The sequence below is a fragment of the Syngnathus acus genome, chromosome 20, assembly GCF_901709675.1.
Source record: "Syngnathus acus chromosome 20, fSynAcu1.2, whole genome shotgun sequence".
NCBI classification, from domain to species: Eukaryota; Metazoa; Chordata; class Actinopteri; order Syngnathiformes; family Syngnathidae; genus Syngnathus; species Syngnathus acus.
In genome coordinates, this window is record NC_051104.1 from 7,203,436 (window position 1) to 7,227,754 (window position 24,319).

At 41.4% G+C, this 24,319-nt stretch overlaps 1 protein-coding gene across 1 annotated transcript in view; it reads right to left on the reverse strand.

Moving 5' to 3' along the window:
* Window positions 1-4,288: 4,288 nt before the first annotated feature.
* Window positions 4,289-24,319, reverse strand: part of ctnnd2a (catenin (cadherin-associated protein), delta 2a) — a 124,277-nt gene continuing 104,246 nt past the window's right edge. The window contains 8 exon segments of the mRNA XM_037279440.1: window positions 4,289-5,599; window positions 5,908-5,978; window positions 6,240-6,371; window positions 9,438-9,564; window positions 13,737-13,821; window positions 14,943-15,186; window positions 20,644-20,794; window positions 21,844-22,017. Coding sequence (XP_037135335.1) covers window positions 5,195-5,599; window positions 5,908-5,978; window positions 6,240-6,371; window positions 9,438-9,564; window positions 13,737-13,821; window positions 14,943-15,186; window positions 20,644-20,794; window positions 21,844-22,017 — 1,389 coding nt within the window. The 3' untranslated portion in view covers window positions 4,289-5,194.

The following is a 24,319-nucleotide window of genomic DNA, read 5'->3' on the forward strand; positions in this document are numbered from 1 at the left end:
GGAAAAAACATTTTCTATATTTAATGAGAAAGTGTTAAAGTCCGTGTCGCAGCACTTTTAAATCCACGTTAAAAAATTTGCAGATATTAAACATAGTAAATATTTTCTAAATTTTTTTCTTTCATTGGATGTTCATTTTAGTAAGCTACTTTTTATTTCTTTACTTTGCTTTTTAGTGTCTAATTCTTTTGTTTGTATATGCTTTTAAAAATTGCACTTGTAATGTGAAGCACATTGTAAATGTTTTAATCACATTGAATTACCTTTGGTATGAAATGCACTATATTGCCTTACTTGCGTTTTATTCTGTCTCAGCATCAGCTTAAAGTAGTCCATGAATTAAAAGACATGTACCATTGAATACAGCTGAAAATTGCACGGCACAGCGTTAGTGGCAGTCTTGACAAAATATTGGGCCGAAATTGGAAGAAGACTGTCCCCTGAGGAGAGTGCTGACACCAAATCAAAAGGCCAGTGGTTCACATACAGGTCAGGACAATGAATTGGGAACAGTGTTCTATTATGTGCTAGTAATTTTAAAACTAAAACTCTGATTCAACAAGACAAGTTGATTATGATGTGATTTTTACTGACAACACATCAGCAGGGAATACGTCAAGCAGAGAGAGACATTACTTTTAAACTTACCGATACAGTCAGTCAGCACTGAGTGACACATCCATCTGGCACTTTCTCATTAATCATGTACAGTAAACATGTCCACCAAAGAAATCGTACTTTACACAATATAGAGCGTTGAGGAAAAGCTTGCATTGAGGATTACATGACATTAGCCACAATTCTTTGCTGACTCCCATGAAAATCGCATTGACAATTGTGTTCATGTAGAAGAAAAGTAGCACTTGAATTCATTTTACTCTCCAGATGTGAGCACTTTGTGCCCTGTGGGAATGGTCTGTAATGTCCTTGAAGCAGAAAAATAACACAGAGCTCCATCTAAAGCTCCACCATTACCTCTGCTTTCCTTTATGTGCCATTTTGGGCACTCCCTCCATGTTCTCCTTTACCTTTTCCCCTCAGATGTCATATAAAGAGTTGCGACTCAGAGCGGAGAGCAGTCATTTACTCAAGAGTGTAACTCCATGGTGCACATTAAAGCAGCTCAGGGTGGAATCCTTTTCAGAAGTCAGCGATCTCAACACCTGCCCATGGTTGATAACTGCGTGTGTCGGGGCCTTGGAGAGGAGGGGCACTCGGTCGACGTCTTGGAGAGAGACAGAATGAGGACGTCACAGGTGAATGCTTTTGCTCAAGCTGACAGGTTCATGCACCCGCATGCACGTGCTCCCTCAAATGCACGAAATCACGCCTTGGACAGGCATGCACCATGAGGGGTACACGCACAGCCACACACACCCATCTCTGCAGGAGACAGCTGGCTTTCCTGCAGCATGACTTACATGCATGAAGAGCCATGTTTGGAAAAATATTTGGAATCGAGTCAACTGAGTGCTTGTCTCTAAAGAATGGAGAGCTAGACCATAAAGGGTGGTTATTAAACGGAATATGCTGGCAATCAAAAGTAATTACCTGGTGTGAATACCGTCGCTCCAAACAGCAATCTTAAACGTCATCGAAACAATAGAGAGAAATTGCACTCAGCCTCACACCCCCATACACACATTAAACTTACCTCTTGTTGACAGTGAAGAGCCAATAACAGCCTCATTTTTAAAGCTATCTCCTGTTTTGTTGGGAATTTTCATTTCCTTCAAGCTTTTCGGTTTAATCATCCCCAGAACGGAACCAACGGCAACAAAAAAAAACAAATCATGAAACAAAACACAGCATTGACAAACAGCAGTGCAAAGCTAATAGTCAATATTAACACTTCATCTCGGCAAATGTCTGCTCATAAATGCTAACCACATGCTGTTTCAGATCTGCTGAATGCATAAATAAGTGCTCCTCATTCCACCTTAAAGGTGCTGCTGATCAAAGGCTGTCGGTGTTGCTTCCAAGTGTCAAGAAAAAAATAAAAATGCAGAAGATGCACATCTAAGGGGGTCGTCTGGGTGAAAACCTAAGAGCGAAAAATGTTTGAAGCAGAAACCTTTTAACGAGAACGGTGGGGAAAAAAGGCAAAAGTTCTACATGACTCAAGAGTGCCCAATTTCTGCAGCCGGCTCGTACGAGAACATGTAGCATCCTATTTGAACTCAAATATTAACCGGTTAAGTCTAGTTTTGGCTTTAGTGCTTCCTTTAAAATTTGAAAACCACTTTTGCAGCAAAAAAAAAAAAAGAACTTGTCATTATTTGTTCAGTTTTTCTGTCAACCATGATTAAAGAATAAGCATTGCTGTATCGAGGGTAAGTCTGTCACCATGGTAATTTGGGCCTTGTTATTAGCAGCATCTCTCGGACCGCAACGCAGAGCTGTCACTCCACGCCAGCATCAAAGTGAAATATAAGCTCTCCCATCGTGTTCCGACATGGCTAACTGCCATGCCGCGTAAGTATATTAGGTTTTTATCAGAGGAAGCAACAGTGATATACAAAGCACAGTCACATTAAATGTTCCCACAAAGCCTGTCAGTCAAGCTCCCATTAATTATGTTTTGGAGCTGATCAAGATGTTAACAGTGCTGCTTGATGGAAGAATCTGTCCAAAGGCAATGCAAAATGACATTACTGTATTTAGACACGGACCATGATGTTTCACCATATCTACATCGGTTAACAACTATTGAGACTTTCAAAGTCCTAGACTTTGGAATCTGAGAAGGAATGTCACAGTGACCTCAGCTGTTCATGACACAACTGGAGGAAATAAATTGATTGTGAAATTCACCCACCAGACCGTTTTCTCTCCAAATAAGCCAAATATATTATTATTATTATTATTATTATTACATAGTTTTATTTATTATTTTATTATTAACAGTTCATTTCTGCACCACGGCAAGCACAAAAACACGATGCAATTCCTCTTTGACATTGTTAAACTGAAAATTAGTACTTGTAAATGAGACCAATTTTACAAACCTCTTATTTTATATAATTGGATTCTGTACCTAATAATTATCTTGTTGTGGTGAGCACATGCATATTTATGAAATTTGCCTAGCAACTCGTAACAGTGAACAGCAAACACTGGCTATGTTTACACGGATGCATTTATTGGGATTAAAAAGCCTGATCGGAATAAAAATGCTTCATGTTCAGAAAGAAATTTCAGCCATGTAAACGTAGCCACTTTTAGGTGATCTTTTAGCTTGGCTTTGACCAGCTAGTGGAAAAGAGCAGCTCTTGGAAAAGTAGTATAAGTGCACCAATCTTTCTCCACCACTTCAACTCACATAAAAAGACTCAATGACATCTTTGGAAAGAGTCTTTTTTTTTAATTATGATTTCTCCTTGTGTTCAAGTACGGTCCTTTCTCAGCAGGGTCATTTAAGAAGCATGGATACACAACAACACACAACTCGCACCAGAGCCTGAGCATCTTCAGGTAGGATTTCTCTTTAGTTCCATCCAGGGGAAGGACGGGCGGGCGGGCGGGCGGGCGGGCGGGCGGGGCGCCAGGGAGCCGCAGTTTCCACGATTAGAGCAAATGAACTAAAGTTCTGTTTGTACACCAAGTCATGTTTTTTTTTTTTTTTCCCTCTGCAATCATTGGTTGCGCTTCAGTGACACGGATATCTGCACATAAAAATTCTATATTTATATTCATATATTTATAGATTTATCATTCTATATTAACAATTCATTCTAGTGATTTGACCGTGATTAGCAAAACCAGACTGACTGTCGGTAGGAATGCCTTGCGTGGACACTGTTTTGTACAGAAACCCACACCCGCGCACACAGACACACAACAGAGGCATACGCACACTACTTCACACATGCATGCATAAATACGCTCACCCGAGTTAATGTGTCTACGCACAGGCCACGCATTCTGTCACCGCCGACATGCACACAAATGCACACTCATCCCCACGCGCGCCCACATTTACTCAGCTGACACCAAGGACAGCAGCTCTGCACTGCACATCTAAGGGAAGTTACCCACAGTTCCCAGCAATATCCAGATCAGCCACAAAAAAGTTACAAACTGCAGAGCGAGACATCCAGTCAGTGTCTGGAAACCGAGACAGAAAGTCCCTTTAAAGTCATCCAGGGGTCAAAGTTTGGCAAGCTTATCTTGTCCTTTGTCACTTTAGTTTACATTGGCTTGTACAATATTTACTCCCGACGAAGTGATGACGCTCCCCGCTAAAGACAAGACGAACCTTCCCAAACACACACACTGTGCTTGGAAATGTTTTTTTTTTCTTTCTTTTTTAGGCAGTGAAAAAGCACTTCTTGCTTCGGAATTGAACAACTCTCTGCACGTGTGCATTTCCATTTTGCACCAGAATATTCAATTGGATGAAGGTCGACAATCACAAATACTGCAAAGCTGAGATTGTGCCGAAGTCTGCCTCTTGTGTTAGTTTCAATATTTTTTTTCGACTGCTTTTCTCTTAAAAACAAATGCATGGGGGGGAAAAAAGTGTGCGCACAGTTACATCAGCAATACATAAAATGACATCTTGAAAAATCTAAAAAAGTAGAAAAAAAGAATGACATTCCTTTAAAATAAATCGAGACGCAAAGCAGGGGTTCGAATCAGTGCTACGTTTAGATGAAGTGGGAAAGACCCACCTTTCTCCTCATGTGCTTCCATTTTTCCTGACCTCCTCCAGAAGCCTCGTGCAAGTCATCCTCTCCAGCTCTCGCAGCCTTCAACTAAAGGTCACGACTCCTCCCGCGAATAAAAGCCTTTACTCATTCCATCGCCATTATACAGTCATCCCTCGCTTGTCTCTTCTTCTTTAGTCATCTCCCTTTCTTTGCTTTCTTTCTCTATTTATTCTGCCCACTGTGTTTTTGGCTCTTTGCACGCCTTGCACTCACTCAGTTGAGCGGGGCTGAGACTCAAGACAAAGTGAGCTGTGGTTAAACAAAAAAAAAAAGAAAGAAAAAAAATGCATGCACATGCACTGTTTGTCACTTGACCTGACGACTACTCTTTCTTGCTTTTTGTTTTGAGAGAGCATAAATAGTCCTTGTCAGGGTGTTCAAGACTACTATGCAAACTTGATGTGCTTGGAAAAAAAAAAATCCCCTCCACATACAGAGACATTTTGAAATCATCATCATCAACATCATCATCCTCAGTCTAATTAGACCCATGAGTCAGGCGAGGCTGGATAGTGGCTGGTCTCGTAGTTCAGTTCGCTGTACGGCCGCGAGGCTGAATAGAAGTCTACATAGTTGCCAGTGGACTTGAGGCCCAGATGCATGCGCAGGTCCTCCCGGGGGTCCCGGGGAGGCCCGGCGGTGCTGGGAGGCTGCTGGGGTTGGGCCTGTGCTTGGACCTGCGGCTGGGGCTGGGTCGGCGGAGGCGGTCCCTGTTCCTCAAAGTAAGCCTCGTCGAAGCTCCTGCTCTGGCTGTGAGGGGGCGGCTGTGGAGGCAGAGGTTGGGGGAAGGAGGGAGGGGGTGGGTAGTGGTCGTAGTCTTTTAGCATGGCTGTTGACGGACTGTCCTGTTGAGGCTGCGGGGGTATAGTGCAGGGCTGAACTGGGGCCTGTTGAGGATGCAAGGGGTCGTGGGTGGTTGAAGAGCAGCAAAGGAGGGAGGTGGAAGGTGAGGTGATGGGAGAAAAGGCTTTCAGGCAGTGGAGATAAACACCAAAGGAAAAGAGTGGTGGCCACATGCTGCATATTCATTTGAACATGCACATCTGTTGCATTGTGATACAAAATACATTTCAAAACAAATCTGTGAATGACGAGGTCTACTATATTGTCGTGTTGCTCTTCTGTTTGTGTTACATCTTTATTTGACAGGCTGTAGAAATGCATTCCAAAAAAAAAAATTGGACTATTAACTCACCTGAATTGGCTTGATATCATCACTGCTAGTCAGGTATGAGTTTCGGAACAATGTTGATGTTCCACAGGACACTTAAATGGGAAAAAAACAGATTATTAATGACATTTACGTGCGGAGTGCCTAAAAAGATGAAAAACATTTCATTCCTATACACCTCAAGGAACTAAGACGAAAAGAAACAGAGCAAAGATGCTAAAAGAGAGAAAAGTGATTACGTACGAACAAAACAAAAACACAAAGAGCTTTCTAAAAAACCGACAACAATGCGAGTGGCTGAAAAGAACGACCCGCAAAACACACACGCGTGCGCTCACACCGATACTCGTACACACCTGCCATGCCATCTTTCCGGGAAGTGTGCTCGCCTTTGTTGCTATGGAAACCGGCGTTGGTTGCCGTGGAATCGTAGTCCATCTTGCGTTCCTTTAGACTCACCATCTCTCTTGGAGAGGCCGGAGCGCTTGCTAAGCACGCACATGCACACACGTGCAAAATAATGAGGACAGCATGAGAATTCACACCTCTGCATGGCCACATTTTTGGATGCATTCTGGCTTTTCCAGGTGCGTAATCATTATTTTACATTTACCATGTCAGGATATAGGGTCACCTACGACAAACTGCTCATTGTTAACAAATCAAAATTGATGAAAAAGTTTGGAGGGTACCCAGACAGATTTATGACACTGTTCTGGGGATTATATTTACCTTTTCAGTTTCATACACATGAATGCATCATTGCACACACTCGCACGCACGCATAAGTGCACTTACAATAGTTTAAATTGCTGATTTACCCCTAAATGTTGGTAACGTCCGTCTGTCTCTCTCCCTCCCACCTCACCCCTCTTCTCACTTTGCTCTCTCGCTCTCTCTCTCGCTCACGCACGCACACGTGCACACACACACACCATGTAATCCCCTTATAGCATATTCAAAGTGCTTACTCAGTCCCTCTTATCTTGACACATGGGATTGCCAGAATGCTGCCTACCTACCTGCTTGGCCGCCCGAATATCAGCCCCCTCAGTTTGCTTAGCTAAACATTCCTGTAACCACTCCACATATGTGTAGTGCATTAATGTATTGCAAGATTAGCCAGAGGCTTCAAAGTGAAGGACACTCTAAAAATACTCAGTCTGGAATAGTCCAGTCTGACTTTGCAGGTAACTGCGACTGCAACTTTACTGCATCATGCCCTGAGATTTGATTTTAGAACATTTTTTAGCTATAAGGACAAAACATTGCATATTGTTTTGAATACAGCATACATGTGTGGAAATGATGCTGTGTCAATCAAACTTGAGCTCTTATACAATGAGTAAGTGCATCACATTTTCAAGTCTCCCTTTGTATCGAAGGAAACATTTTCCTCACTTCAATGCAAGACTTCAAAAATAAGAACTAAAAAAAAAAAAAGAGAGCCTTTGTTCTCTTCGGCGTCCCTCCTATATCATGATGACAGCAGCGAGGCAAAACTACCCAAATAGAATAAAGGTTTTAAAACAGATTTTCCCAAGTATCTTTAGAAATTCTCTTTTTTTAGTCGAACACAAAAGGACTACCTATTACGATTCAAGTCTTCTGTGCTTGACATTTAAAAGCAAAAGAAAAATTCACCCTCTCTTATCTGCCTCCCAGTTTTTAACAAGAGACTGTATTGTATGCTCACACAAGCGAGGCAAGGCCAACTTTAATCCAAAAACAGCTTTATCTTGTTAAGGACATTACAAAGAACTACAGTCAATTGGGGTGGCTAACACGATGACGTACAAACGATCCACTCCATCGCCACATAACCGATGACGTCTTATGTTTGCTGAGTGCAGACTGAGTCGTGCTGACGACTTTTGCTGGCAAATGTGTTCACTTTGGAACATATTTGAAAGTGCGTCCTTTCATTTTTTCTTGTGTTCGCTTAGAACTCCATATGTCATTAAACTAGTGATGTCACTACTTGCAAGGCCATTCCTAGCCAACAACAGCCTTGAAGGTTTTAAATTAAGTCACACAATGCAGAATGAATCTTTTCTTCAAACGATAATTACGTTACTAGCTCTGGCCACAAGATAAACACAAGACGAGAGGGCTGAAAATATCATTTTGACACCTTGGGGTTGATTCCTTTAGGGAGCGCGCTGTGACCTGACACCCACAGAGATGTTGCCAACACCCCTGGTTACCGTGGCAGTCTAGCTGGGAGCCTTGTTCTATCAGTTCTAAACACAGCAGGATCCCCACGGCGGCCATGTTGGATGCAAAGGTCTCCTTCTCGCTCTGTCTTCCTGCCAGCGGCACAGCCTAACACCTCCCCTCCAAACTGTCTTCTCCCCCAACCCTCTAACACACACACACACACACACTCCACCATCATTACCCCCTCCCTCTTTTTTGATGCGTCTCCAGGGTGCCAAATCATGGAGCATATGCAAGCAGAAGATACAGATGCACATTCATGTGTGTGCGATCAGACGTTAAAGGGACAAAGAAGGATTAGTGGAAGAGTAAAAAGGTGGAGGAGAGGTGAATAGACATTATAGCCCTCACAAACGCATACGCACAAACCTGACGAACATTTCAATGTCACCGTCCAAGGTCAAATCCTCATCCCTGCATTAACAGTGGTTTAATACCTAATTCTTCTCTCACACTCTGTTTATCATCCCTCTCTTTGCTGTCACCACATACACATACATGCATGCATGAACACACACATCCCTTGGATCCCTTGCTGGGCCCTTGAAGAATCCTTAAGCCGGGAGGAAGGAAAAGTACTTTTCTGCCTCATCAGCCTGCTAAGCCTGATGCGGAGAAAGCGCAGCTAAAGGCTCCTTGACGACGGATGCTAACAGTTGATGCGCTCTTTGCAAAGCATGAAGGCCACGGGCTCAAGTGAAAGTAATCATGCTTTAAGTATGTGAGCGGTCAGCACAACTTCGAAGACTGACTGCTAAATGTTCAATGATTATTAATGAATGTATTGGAAAGTTTCATCAATTTAAAGTCGTACAAAAGTCATCAAAAAATATAATAATGACGTTGTAGCAAATGTAACCCAGTGGTGGGGTACAATGAAATAAATCAGAAGAAACTCATGTTCTGTTAAATAGATCAAATTATGAACCCATATTTTAACTTTCAAAAAAGCAGATCAAACCATTCAAGAAACACTAAAAAAAAACTCCAAACATTAGCACCAAAAAGAACTTAGAAGGAAATAGTCAATGAATGCGTATGACATCTTTGATAACTGTGAGAAATAGAACAGATTTGTACCCTGTATTTTTAGTACTTTAACAGTTCAAAGAAGACTTTTGTAAATGAACGTGAACTCTGCAAGGAAGGTCCCAGTGATCTTTGCAAGCAGTCTAGGATGGTACAAGGTTACATTTAGTTCAAATTAAATATTAAATCTTAACTTGAATGACTTCACAGGAAGAAGAATTTCACTGCAAATATCTTTGCTGCAATTATGGTACGATGTTGACAGCAAACACACATTTGACCATGTTTGCTTGTTGTTTACTCACCGGAACGGTTGTTTGGAGACGTCCTGATGGGGGATACAGAGGGAGTTCGAGAGGAAGAGTAGGGTCTCTGTCGGTCTCGCTCGATTGTGGAGGCAGAGCCCACAAAGTGATACTGGGAGTAACCATCCTGGAGTCAAAATGCACAAGAGGAGACAATTAGCATGACATTTTTTTTGTTTATGTTCACCTATCTGTGTAGAAATTCAAACATTTTGAGATATAAGTTATTCCAATTGAAAATCAACCGGTTGTAAGATATTTGGCTGATAAGCTTTTTGCAATTTTTTTTCGACAGTTTTTGTACGATTCTTTAGTAAAATCCAGTTCGATGGAAACATTAGGAAGCAAAACAAAAAGGTGGTTAGTTAGATGCAATAGATAGTTGAATCCATCCCAGGATGTAAAATAAATTCTTATTGATAAAAAGGTTTTAGCTTAAACCAAAGTCATCATAAATCTATGATGAACAGTTTGTTAAAAAAGCAACAGCTTCATTTAAACAATTGTCCTTTGTAGTTGTTATCTTCTGCTGTCCCTTCCAAAATGTACTTTCAGTGACAAAAATGGACATAACCACATCAATCACCTCTTTCATTATCAACAATTATTCTGAAGAGGAAAAAGAAAACCGCCCACAGCACAACTGGCCAACACAATTGAAGACATTTGCATCAAGCCTGAGCATCATCTTATTACTTTTTTGGCAGGGACATTTTAACACAACAAGTTGGCATGAATAATTACTGCAGAGCCAATGGCTTTTCTCTATGCGTGTGTATTGGGTTAGCGGTGATTGGAGCAAAGCACTTTTCAAAAATGGATTATGATAGTCTGCAACAATCACAGAGCTGGAACCCAATTCAATTTAGCATTAAGATAATTGGCTACCTCTGAATACAAACCACAAGTAGATGATGAAAAAAAAATTAAGAGATGTGCTCCATCATTGCTTTGCTGTCTGGGGGGCATGAGCTTAGCATACATTGGGGTCGGGAGGTGCTGGGCTGAAGCATTTAAGTGGAAGTACAGGCGAGGAGGAGAAATTAGATGAGGCGGAAAGGGGAGGACAAAAGATGACAGCAAGTAATGAGAGCAGAGAGGAATGAGGCAAGTAAGTGGAGGGCGATGTGGCTCAGTGCTAGAATGGTTGGGGGTTCAAACTCCAGCCATTGTGACCGTGTCCTTGAGCATGCCATCAGGAGCAACACTGAAACTTGCTCATCAGTATGACGTAGCAAAGGTAGAAAAAGCGTTACACAAGTGACAGCCCATTTAATGGCAAGACAGTCATGAACGAGGCAAGCAGAAAGCCATCCAGAGCAAGTAGGCTGTGTCCTCCCTTGACTTTCCCGCCGCAGCAATGAAGACAAATAGAAGGTGGATCCTCAGACACCCAGTGTATCAAAAGGTGGATCCATTCCAGCCATCTATACTCTTATCATGTATCTATCAGCTCACTCTTTCTCCCAGCCAGCACACATCTCATTATAAGCCATGTAACCGCCTGATGGTACATGCGGCGAGCACGCAATTGGACGCTGTCAAAGTGTCATGTTACTCAAATGAACACAGTCACTGAGTATTGAATAATGAATGCATTTGGCGGTGAGCGATGGGAGCAATCTGCCGCTAGTGGATGCGGATCGTTCATCGGGACCTCCGATTGAGCCGTGAGGGTCTTTCAGGGCCACACCAGGAATAGTTAAACATTCAGGTGATTTCATTCACAAGATTGATTCTAGAGGAGAATACGTATGGGTTGCAGATTAGGTGAAATCGTTATTAGCATGTTTGCCTCACAGTCAGGAGTTTTGGGATATTTGTTGGCTGACCTGCTCCCTATTCAGGGGTCAGAAGTCAATAGGGGTCAACTTTAAGTTAAGGTTAAAAAAATAAGTCTACATGGGTCCGCTTCTTGCAAATGTCAGGAAGGGAAAAAAAAAAAAGTGACTGAACCATTCTGCATATTGTGGCTGCAGAATTAGTTTAAGGTCATGCAGCTGCAAGGCAAAACGGGATTGTAGCACTAACAACTGAAATGGAAGTTTGTGTGTTCAGTGCTTCTCTCGCAACCTTAATCTTTAAATTTTCCGATTTTCACGGCGTCAGCTGCTCGACCTGACCTTTGCATGCTTTATTTTCCTTGACTGAAATACCGTCGCTAGCTTCCAAATGAGTAATCGCAGCACCTTTTGATTTTTTATTGCATTCCTGCTGTTTCTTTTCTCATATAAAAGAGGACAGCGAGTTCATTTTCAAGTTGCTCGTCTAATCATTACCCTGGATGAAAAATAAAAAAAGTTGAAAATAGGTTTTGAGCCAAAGTTCTTCCACCGTAGTAAACAACTGTGATGTAGCGACGGTGCTTGTCTCATTGCCGCAACGATGTGAAAAAGAATATCTCGGCACGCTATGACATTTTCTTTTCAAATGGACTCGCTCCATTTACAGGTATACACAGAGCGTCATACACAGTGTGACCTCACACATACACACCTTCCAGACCTTGTCATATCACACTGACAATTACGCAAGCCCGGACCATACTGAGAATCTGCCACACTTGTTCGACAGACCATCTCTCACATCCTGAATCACAACTGGCACAAATGACCAAAAAGTACTTAAGTGTGTGCGGTCTGATTAAGTCCTGCCGGTCCAATCAAGAAAACGTTGTCACTTTGTTTTTGCTCATCAGTCTGTGACCGAACAATACTGGACATTTGTTGTTGACGCGGATGGTGGACTGGCGGCGTCCCTGCGAGCAAGTGAAGCACGAACGCAAACACAAAATGAGGACAGAAGTCATAGAAACCAAATGAATTTGGGTTCAAGCGGCGTTTGAAAACACACTGGAGACTTTTTAAACATGATTTATCTTTAAGGCAAGCACCAGTGTTGCGATTGAGGCTTTGGTTTATTAATGACTACGGCACCACTGATCTGTCAAGTCATCTCAGATGCTCTCTTCATGCAGTTGCTGCTTATTTATGGGTAGTCAGCCAACTAACATCCACTGCCTCTACTGCAATTCCCTTTTCTGTTCGATGGAATTGCAACAGGAAGTACTAAACTCTACTGAGACTGTCAAACACAAGAGAGAAAAACAAACAGAAGGACAAACAGACACAAACTGCATATTCAGAGAGAATTTGGGTACGCAAGTCTCAAAACACTCAGGATTTTGGGCTGCCCCAAAAATCCATAACCTCATATGTGCATGCAAGGGAAGGATGTAGAGTTCTGGACCCTGATGATAAAGCCCATGAGTGGATTTCAGCAAAGTACAACTGTTTACCAGGCTCAATTTCCATCAGCTCTTAAAAGCAATTTTGTGAGCAGCAGTTAGACAATCTAAACTCTGTGAACTTAATCAAGATGCAAGGACAAGGTATTTGTCATTTAAAAAGAACACAATAATTAGTATGTTGTTGTTGTTGTTGGCACTTGAGTGGAAAATGCAACTTCCATAAACAAGCTCACAAAAAAAGTCCTCCACTAAAATCATCCTAGTTGTGTGATGCACAAACAAGATTCTCGATGAATGGCAAGCAAGTTTACTGGTAGCCAACTGTGTTACTAGCCTTCAGTCTCAATGGGTGATAAGAAGCAGCCTGGTGTGCCAAAAAAGAGCCCAACAATAATAGGCTGCAAATAACACACACTGTAAAACACATTATTGATTTTTGGCTGCATGGTACTAACAGTTCCAAGTAGAGAAGCCATCGATCTTTAGTTTGGAGCTTTGACTGACCTCAAAGATAGCAAACTGCGCACACACGTAGTAACTGCGCTGTGGTCATTCTTGTTTGCACAAAAGTTGCTGACATCACGCAACTACACGTTCATTGCTAAGGAGACATTTTTTCACAAATAGCCCTCTTCCAGCTGATATTTAGAGGTAGTTAAGACTCACCCCTCACTTCACCTTCTCAATTAGCTTGTATGTCACTCCTCCAAGACATAACATGGACGCACTTAACACAATGGAGCAAGTACATCAGTGTTCACTGGAGCGTTAACTCCTCCACTAACGTAAATACATGTTTGTTCATTTGCACGCGGCAAGACTTGACACACTTGAGTTGAGCCGGGAGGTTCGGGTGCTGCTGTTTTGGTTAGCAACAGAGTTAAACCTGTTCTAACAGCTGTCAGTTAGGTGCTGCTGTTTGGGTTAGCGAGTTCAACCTGTTTTAACTGTTGATGTCTCTGTTTAAGCTTCTATAAATGGAAGTAGCATCAATATGAAGTTGAGAATGAATACAGCATTCGGTATACATCATGACAGCAGTGCGTTACCTTCTTGTAGAGGGAGCGCAAGTCTCTGTACTGCCACATGCTGCTGAGCACCTGAGAGGCCGCCTTAACCACCTTGGCCGAGTGTCTGAGGGGAGATAGTTCATTGTTACATCTCCACCGCCCCATTACTTCTGATAACATCCCAAACTGTTATTCCGTTTGCCGTCAATATCACCTTGGAAAGATATGTGGAGGCTGTCGGCTCTTTAAGAGGAAGAGGGCCATTGCTCTTTTCAGCAGCGACTGATTCCCCTAACGCAGTTTCCAAAGGAGTTAAGAAGACCCCACCTTTTCCCTCCCTCCCTACCTGCCTGCCGTTTCTTGCGGCCATTGCTTGGTCACTTTGTCTACAAAATGACTCCAGAAGGTTTCCGCTCATAAGCAATGTCCCTCTAGAGAGGATGCTTGCAAAATGAACTGTACTCTCCTGGTAACAAACATCAACCTTTGCTTCATTTCCACTTGTTAAAGACAATAAAAGCGCTTGACCGCCTACTGTATAGTTTGGTTTTCTGGTTGGACTCATCTGATTGGTTTGGGTTTGCATTCCATGTGACATTGACTTTGTGTCTCAAGAAGATGTGAGGATTCATTGCAACTACTGCACTTTTTTGGACAATGGTCTCTGGAGCTCTTTCGTGGGTAAAAAAAAATCCCTTTCTTGGTGAGGCAAGAAAAGTGAGGCAAGAGGTTGCTGATGAACATTTCTTTTTTCTCCGTTCACCTATCTTGAGCTATTAGAAGCGGACTAAACTCACAGAGAAATTTGCACTTTCTTCCAGCCATGGCCTCATTGCTCACTGTAATGATGCCCTTGAGCAAAGTTCTGTGTATAGTCTGTCCTTCTCTCTCAATGTCTTTTTCTCTCTCCATTGTGTGATGTCACTTCTGGCAACCTCTGACTTGCTGGTTGTCATCTCCTGAGCTAGATTATTCATCTGGATAAACACATTCATTTTTGCACTACACTGTTTTGCACAACACCATTCCTAAAATCTCAAATTTGAGTTATAATTCCACATGTATCTGTGGCAAAAATGATTTTGCTGTATGAAGCAAAATCTTGAACTAATAAATGGCTAATCTGGTCTAATCATTCAGATTTCTATTCTCTCTGTCCTAAAAATATGCTCCCATTGGTCTCAAGCGTTTCCAAAAATACAAAACACCAAAGTGACCTTCATGTGTCAACTTGGTAACACTCACTTGTCGCCTTTACTGCGGGCGATGCCGATCAGTTTCTCAATCCCACCAGCGTCCCGGAGGGCTTTGGCATTCTCCATATTTTTGGTGATGACTTCATGTAGTGCGCAGCAGATAGCAGTGACCGTATCATCCGACATGGCCTTGCTGGGTGGACCTGTAGTACTCGAGGTCCCGCTGCTGGTCGCGTTGTTGTTGCTGCTGCTGCCTGGTAGTCGATGAATCAAATCTCGCATGGCATATTTACCTGGTAAAGGAAAATATATTTCATTAATTCATTTTTTTTTTGAATGACAAAATTATAGGTCTCTTTTTTTTACATATACACATAAGAAGAAACCACCACTGAAAAACAAAATCAATGGTGACCTGATAAATGAAAATATATTTAATGAGAAAAAATATTCAATTAAAAATGTATTCAGTCTGGTATTTTCCTCATGTAGCCACGATTTGATAAAAATAAATAATAAAAAGTGCGGATCACAGGGAATGTGTGAGTATTTAACCTCCTTCCTGCAAACTTTGAAAGAAATCAGAAGTACAGCAAACACTTATGACTTAACGACGCTGTACGCTCACGCACTCCGACTCGGCAATAATTCAATGGACTTAAATCAGGAAGTGCTGTGAAGGAAATTTAACAAGTTAACAGATCCGTTGAGTGTTTAAGTAATAAAGCAAACGTCTTGCGCAGCGAGTGAGTGCTTGGATAACTCCATAAAGCTTTGGCCTGAGAGGGCTCACTGTAAATCCTCTCACACGGCCGGGCGCATTAATGCTCACGCTTAGAATGCAATAAAAGGGGCCGCCTTGCGATATTTCACTGAATAGGCTGGCATATGAAGAGACAGAGAAGGAAATGACATTCAAAGGATTAGCTCTTGGACTAATTAAGGAGTTGCGGGAGATTCAGTCAGATAGGAAAAGCCATAACACCAATGCGGAAGAACTTGTGAAGACATGGAAGTGACATGACAAGCAGATTCGAGACCATATCATGTCAGGTCAACCATTTGTGTACATTTATTTGGAAAGGTCACATGCTCACAGTACTGTCTCGGGTTGAGGTGAGAGTTGAATATGTTCAACATCGTCATTAAAATAAGGTAGAAATGTTCCTTGGCGAGCATTTTGAGCAAAGGTTGACCAAGTAAGTGGAAATTGAATTCAACTGAGGGTTGCTGGAACAAATCAGTCCTTCCTGGAACTTGTGTTTCTGACACAAAGTGCATAAACATTGAAACATTGTTTTACACAGAGTCACAATGTACTTTAAAATATGTCCCTCTGTGAAGAAGCATTCAGGCTAAAAACAGGAAGTTCCATCCTCTAGTGGACACTTAAAATCTCTCTCTGGATGCAATGAAATCTAACAACAAAGCACTCACATCCCGGAGAGCCCCAAAACAATTATAAAATGGAATATTTGTGGAGCCATTTATACAATAGAACCATTGGGCCTCCACTCACAAGAATTTATTAGAATTTCACCAAAATAGCACTATCTGTGCTACTCCAAAGAGCTTGTAGATTTTAATTATTACTTTTAATAATAATAATAACAATAATAACAATAATAATAATAATAAATACATGAACAGTGAAGCCTTTGAATTTGACTGAGCCCAAAGATGTACAATTTGTAATTGGGGCAAAACATCCAGAAAAAAAATATGCATCTCAAGTCACTTGAATCTTCAGAGCGTGAAGTTATGCAAGACATCACATAAGATCTTAATTATTAATTGGGGTGCGTTTGAATTTATTTGACTTTTTTGACACTTGAATGAGTATTCAACATGAAAAAGATTATATTCAACAGCACATGTTGGCTCAATAAAATCAAATTCCCAAGACCTCAGTGAGAATGGAGAATAATCAGGATGTTCCGATGGCACTATTAACCTTCAAACATACAATTATACAACACTGATGGAGATCTGGTGTGTGTGCGTATAAATGTGACACACACAAGTACACAAACTATCTATGAGAATGAGTAGTGGGTTAATTGACCCAGCGTTATCTCTGCCTGACAGGATAAGCAGAGGTTAAACGCTTGTTGTCTTTTAGCCCACAAAATGATGTGACCAACTTGAATCACACTGACTGATTCACTTACTCACAACGGCTTTCATTTGATGAATTTGGACGCGGCTGGCTGAATAATTCATCCACGGCATGACTAACTTAGTGACCAGCTAATTTAGCGAGTGCCGCGCCAGATAATTGACTGTGCCAGTGACTGACAATTTATTGACTGAAGTACTGATTAAGTGAACGACTCCTTTATCAAGCTCATAGAAGGAAGGGCAAATATTGTCCTCAGTCAATGCAAAGTTAACCAAATATAAAAGCTTCATCTTTTGCTGGCCTTATTCCTATTTATTTATTGACAACATTTTGTCACACATGCAAATGACAAGTTGGGACCATCAAAACTGTTTCACTGGTGACCTCAATGTGCTGATACGGCAATAATACAAAGCGAGCAAATGAAGATATATTTTTCCCTGAGTGAGTAGCAGCTTTTATGGAAGTAATGTCTTCTTCCATTTCCTTCCGTTGATTGTGAGATGCTTGTTTGATGTTGGACATGTTGCTTCTTGCATCAATGTTTATTACATGATCCCTGATATAGCCTCAATCATCTGGGACACAGAGGTGCTAATTTATTCCTGTGTTATGCTGCTCCATTCGGGAATGCTGCGCTTCATCACTGCCATCATGGCTGATTTGATTTAAAGAAATCCATTTACCCGCAACAATGGAGTGATTTGATTGTTTACTGAGGGGAAAAAAGGAGAATGTGATGAAAGTAAAATTGGAGGTAATTGTCTCAGACAGATGTTATGTGAGATGAAGCATATGGATTGATGTAAGTGTTCTATTTAATGAGAGTAAAATATATTCATTAAACAATTATCACTATTTGTTCATCTAGAATAGCAGGCCTACTTATGGATTTTTAAGAAATGAAAATCTATCATAAGTCTTGATGATCTTATGATCGAATTGAGACTTTGCATGTGACTATATGTCAGTTTGACAAGAGGGGGCGCCGGAATAAAAGTAACAAGCAAAAAATGCAAATATGATGATAAATGTGGAATCGAACTGTGAGGCGAAATTGATTCAAATGGATTAAAAATCAAGGACTAGTGATAAAAGGTCCAAATATGAATAAAAAACCTCCAATGCAAACACAAAAGTATGTTATGCTCTTTTGACTAGCCTTCAAAAGTTGTTTTCTCACTAAAAAATAAGAACTATTCTGGACCTGTTAGATAAATGATCACCGTGTGACGCTCACCCTCCCTGTGCCTGAACGTTTCAGCCTTTAGTCTTTTCATTTCATTAACATCTGCCTATCACAACTCCTGACTTCAACCACTCACACTTGCGTTCAAGCACTTAGCAAAATCCCAGCGGCACACTGCTGCCGTTTCCACGGTAACGTGTCGGGCGACGGCATCATCAGGGCGAGACACAAAGGCCCAGAGAGAAAGAGAGAGCGTGATGTTATGAGCTCATGTCTGAAACTGTATTAGTTAGAGAGATGTGGGCGTCAAATTAAGACGCTACGGTTGGAGAAAGAATATTACTGGGTGGGGAAGGGAGGGAGGGAGGGAGGGAGGGGAGGGGAATTGGGTGAAAGGAAAAAAAGATAAAAGAAAAGACCATGTGAGCATTTGTTGATAGACTTGTCATTTTGCTTGACAGTTACATTATATTTGACTTCACATATTGAATATAATCCCAAATATTGCTTTCCCTATTTGAATGAAATGATTTCTGCAAAACACAAGTGGAAAAAACCCAATTAAATTGAGCTGTGAATTAATTAAGCGTCTTGAATTAATACCGATTTTGAATTAATCGCTTTTCACCCGGCATTAACTTTGTTTTGGTGGTAAGCCCAGCGTATGTTTATGAAGAGCGTCACAAAATAGCTGCTCTATTTGGAATAATGTGACGCCTGCTTGGCATTCCCAAATCATGTGTGTCAAATTGCCATCTCCGAGTCGACGGGTAAGAATTGCAAAGACGGACGGCATAGCGGTAAATGTGACTCATTCATCGTGACACGGGCTTATAGAATATTATACAAATCAGAAACAAAAGAAGCGCAAACAGGTATGAAACACAAAAAGCGATGAAATGAATGACGCTAATGACTTCAACATGCCACCAGATTATATTGAACTCAGTTCCTAAAAAAATCCCATCTCTGTTTAATTACCTTCAAATCTTCATACAAGCCAAGCAGTGACAACATCAAAGTCTATAAGTCAACATTATTTGGCAAAAGACCAGCGAGAATGCTCCGCGAAACATTTTTGTCACCCAAGGATAGCTTTTGCCTTGATGTAAAGAAACAGCAGTTTGCTGTGAGCTTTGAGTCCGTGTGTGTTAATAAAAGTTGTGTTCAAGGGCCAAGCAAGATGGGGGCTCGTGGTGTCTGGCCTCCACCTCTTTGCTGTCACCGCCAATCACGTCACACCTTGCCCAGAGCAAGCGCTCGAACCAGATTTTGTTGTCATCTCTGTCCCCCATATTTTACAGCGCATCCAAAACGATGAAATACCTCATTGTTGGAGCAAATGAAAAATAAATGAAAAAAATCATGACTTGTGACCCAACAAACAAGTCTTTAATTTTTTAGTGATTTGAGTTTGAAAATACTAAATTATTCATTACTCTTTCCATAAAAGTCGTATTTATTAGGGGACTCTTGCCATAATTCTTTGCTATCTCTTTCTGCGCTGAAGAGGCTAATTAAGCAGTGCAATAAAAGTTGATCAATTGCCTTCACCTATTTGAATCAATTAGCTAACTTTTTAATGATTTCCAGAGGAGATCATATATTGCTCCCATCGTAAAAGATAGCTCATCCAATTCCGTGACTGTTACAAGAGGAGCTTTTTTTTCCCCTCCATTAATTTAAATGGAGCCTTTAGGTCGATAATGTAACAGCTCGCGCGGATTTGCCGCCAATGCCTTTTTAACAGCTTTAGTTTACATTGATTGAACGCATTATAAGCTTTGACAAAGTTCTGTACCAAGTAATATGTAAAGCTACAAAAAGTATTGTTGAAGCCCAAACTAACTCGCTAAGAAATGAAAGTAAAAACTTGGCATCTGTATGAATCGAAAGCCATCTGCTACCATGCAGCAGCAGCTAAATAAATGTTGCATGGGAATGTGGCGCTTTGACAGTGGCATTACTCTGTGTTCTTCTACCACATCAACAAAGCCCAAAGAGACTCCTGAATTTCTTCCCTGCAAGTGAGGGAAGCGTGGTTGCTATAGAAACCACTGAGCCCTCCAAAAAGCTGCAATAATTAGACAGGCAGAAACACAGACACTTCCTTTCACAAGTATTGGAACAGACAAGCAAATTTTTTTTCTGTCAATCTCCCAATCAGTTTGGCTTCATCTTTCATTAAAATGCCAGACAAAATCGTTCTGTAGACTCTTGAGTGAATTTTGCTGCTGTCGTCATGTTTTTCATCAAGGGGCTAAACATTATTAAGCCTGTTGCAGAAAAAGAAACGCATACCCAAGCTGTGACCATTAAGACAGTTTTCATTTGGACAGTTTTCCCCAGATTTTTTTTTTTTTTAAACCCTTGTGGACAAGAGGCCATATTAAAAGGCCTTTAACAGACACAGAAGCAAATCAAATGATCCAGACTCACCAATTAACTCCTTGTTCCGGATGTCCAGCGCCATATTTCTTAGAGCGGTGGCCACGGCGCACACAACTTTGTCGTTATCGATCCTCAGTAACTCCACCAAAATGGGAAGTCCTTTCTCCTTACGGACAGCGGCCCGGATATACACAGACCACTGTGAAAAAATACAAGCAAGCCGTTAAGCCATTGTTCATCAAGGAACTCTCCATGGCATGGAAATGTATACCATCAAAAGTAAGCATGCTTTGAGGGAAGCCTTTTTACTCATTCTCAGTATGAGCTCAAATGACCAAGAGGGAAATAGTATATTTGGGGGCCGTATAAAAGGCTCAAGTAATACAACTGACTCTATTTGGGAGAATGATATGAACTGCCGAGAGGTCCTGAGAGCTTGGAGACCACTTAAATGGATTTCTCCATGCCTCAAGTACTGCCACCTTGTGGGTCATCTGCAGAGAAATGGATATAGTATGTAAACAATAATCTGCCTTTTCAAATCACTTGAACTTCAACCCATTTTTGTCTATTCCAAACCCCAATCGAGGGAAATAGCTTGGGGGGAAAAAGGGCGAACAGCAAAGAGCATGTCATCATCTTTGGAAAATTTGGCCTTATCTGAGAAATAATAAAACACATTTCCCTTGAGTGTACCATCTACTTTCCCACTCTTCTACCTCTAAGAAACTCACCAAAGCAAACACACATATCTACATTTGCGGAGTTATTACGTTTGTCCGCGATGTGTCCTTCACTTCAAGTACAAGTCTCAAACTAAAACAAATCTCATGGGAAGTTGGAAGTCAACCACATCCCCATTCCCACATTGCCCATTTGCAACCAACAATGACCCATTTGAGTTGTGTCATTTCAAGGTGACGCTTTCTCAATTTCCGTCTTGTTGCACAAAAACAAAGTCGAAAAAATATCTCCAATTTTGCCCAAGGCTCGATCGACTGCATGACTCATTCATTATTACCAACAAGCTGCTTCCTTAGCCAGTCGCTGTTGAACCCTGGGTGGACTCCTATGTGGGCTCAGATTTAAGGCTTTATATGAAAGTAGTAATTCCATTCCGACTATAAAATAAGATAAATCATAGACTTCTTCATTTCCGCTCGAAATGAATTGATGTCAGTGAATATACTAAGTTCACGAATCCCACGCTTTGTCTTGTCGGAGATGGGCAAGAATTCTCAGCATTACCTTCCAGCTGCCAGCAGCCAGGTTTTGCAGGGCTCCAGCTGCTCCTTCCAGGGTGTCAGGATTGGAGCATTCAGATAGCAGGGTGAGGTAGGGTTTGACAATGGTGGGGTGCCAGAGCATTTGAACCCCTTTGGGGGGATCCACACTTTCTGGAAAGGGACCAACGCCATCCCACTGGAAGAGAGGAGAAAGAAGAGGATAAGGGCAAGCTTGGCCATATTTGGCACTGGTTGCTAAGTGACCAAATAACCATTGGTCTGGTGGCTTTTCCTCTGGATGTAAAGTAGGACACAGCAAAGCAATATGTATCAATTTGTCACTGCTAGGGCAGAAAGCCCTGTCCTTTGCTTGTAATATGGAGGAGGAAGAGAGGTGACACAAGTAAAGCAGGTGGGGAGCATTTTTATTGTTGACAATTGCAAAATCACACTTTTTTTCTTTTCTTTTCGTGTCTTGTACCCCAGAGCTCAGCAAACCCAGATAACAGATTAATAATGGATTCCGTCATTTTTCTTCTCCTTTTGTCTGCTGTTTTTATTCTACCTCTAACTCTGAGCTCACACCCAAAAAGAAATTTGTTACTTCATATGACTTAAAAAACTGTTTGAAGACCAAATGACAGTTTGACCTTCTTTCATTTCTACTGCAATAGCAAAATAAACACAACAATTAAGGGAGGATGAAATAAAATAGCTGCATTCATACAGCAGCTGCATTTTTCTGTTGGAGAAATAAACCCACAGCGTTTTAAGCGCGACCTCTTCAGCACAACTCTATCCCTTTGTTCACTCACTCGGCTTGTCACCTCTTCTCGCTCTCTCGTTTTCCGACTAATCACTCAAATTGTGTCCCACTTTTTCTCCTAGGATGATTCTCTCTGTCTCCATCTTTTGCTGCTTTTCTTTCATGTATGCCACATATCATCCCAATAAAACCTTCTTTGCCTGTATTCCATTTCTATTTCTAGGCTTCTCCCTCATCTTTGAGTTTTCCTCGCGGTCGACCTTCTCGTTCCGCTCAACTGCTCCCCCCCACTCCCTCCCTACTCACTTCATGGTAAACTAGGCAAGTGTGCGCTTTACACCGAGTGTGTGTGCATGCTTTATTTACATCAATTCTCTGATGGCCAAATCAAACACTTCATACAGTTTGAAGATTGAACAGAACAACCTATTACCGACGTTTGTTGCCCGCAGACCTCCTACGTGAATATGAATAGATAACGTTTATTTGAAACGCTCAAAAAGTGCATTATTATCCAAGTTCCGGAGGAAACAACAAAGCCCTCACACCTACAGTGTTATGATTGACTTCAATAGGCGATAACAAGCCGCAAAAATCTATTGGATTTGCACAAACAGGATGTAGCAAATGTGGCTAATAGGGTTGAGGTCAGGGCTCTCTATTTCCTCCACAACAAAATCCATCCAAGAATGTAATTATGGACCCAGATTTGGGTGGTAAAGAAAATTCTAACGTGAATGACTTGTTCTTACCACTAGTGGAGGCAAACAACTGTGTGACTGGGTTTACATGGACGCAGCAGTCAATTAGGAATGTTTAGCTTTAGTTCAGGCTCCCACGCTGCTCTTTGGCCTTGCTGTCAGAGACTCGAATAAATGATTAAGGGGGACTACATTAGCATTTAAGTTGACGCCGCCTACCCTCATGTCAAGCTGGCATTCTGTTTCTCACTATTACCTCATTTCCTTCTCCATTATCCATAATCCATTGCAGGTAGGACGTCACAATGTGTAGCAAATGTTGCCGACAGGAAGGGAAAGAAAATCTTTACTTCTCACAAAAAGCCAAAAGGAAGGAGACGACAAAATAACGTTCATTTGTAAGAGAAATAGTGCGATCTCACCCACTTTGCAATGCAAAATCGATACAGCACACATGAATCTAGTGAGTGCCCGATCAATACGGAATGGCTTTAGGATCTTTTTAAGGTCGTATATTTGCCACTTTTCGTAAAAGGTACGCGTGGTTCTGACTTTTTAACCCACCAGAGTTAAGCAAAGTTCAGCTTATTAACTTGAAAAAGAAGGAACAGAGTAGACAGGAGGGAGGTGAAGATACAATTAAGCTTTTGAAAAGAGCTCCATTTAAAAAAAAAAAAAGTCTGACTGATAATAAAGTGCCACAAAAGAATGAAAAAGTTGCCTGTGATCCAATTCGTTATAAAAGAGGCTAATGCATTTCAACAGAATTTACCACATACTCTGTGATCTAAAGATTCCATTCCTCTTCTGAATTATTCAGCACAACCGTCCCCTGTCTCGACGACAGACATGGTGTTCCTGCTTCATCATGAAAGTTGGCTTCTACTTTTTGGACCCATGTGTGCCAGAACACAGCGTTTGGCGACAAATGAATGTGAATAAGTGAAAGGAGAACTTTGAGCGCTGGGGCATTCAGCATCATCCTAACCCAAGTAAGCTTCTATAGAGAGGCTTCCTGCAAATCAGGCATC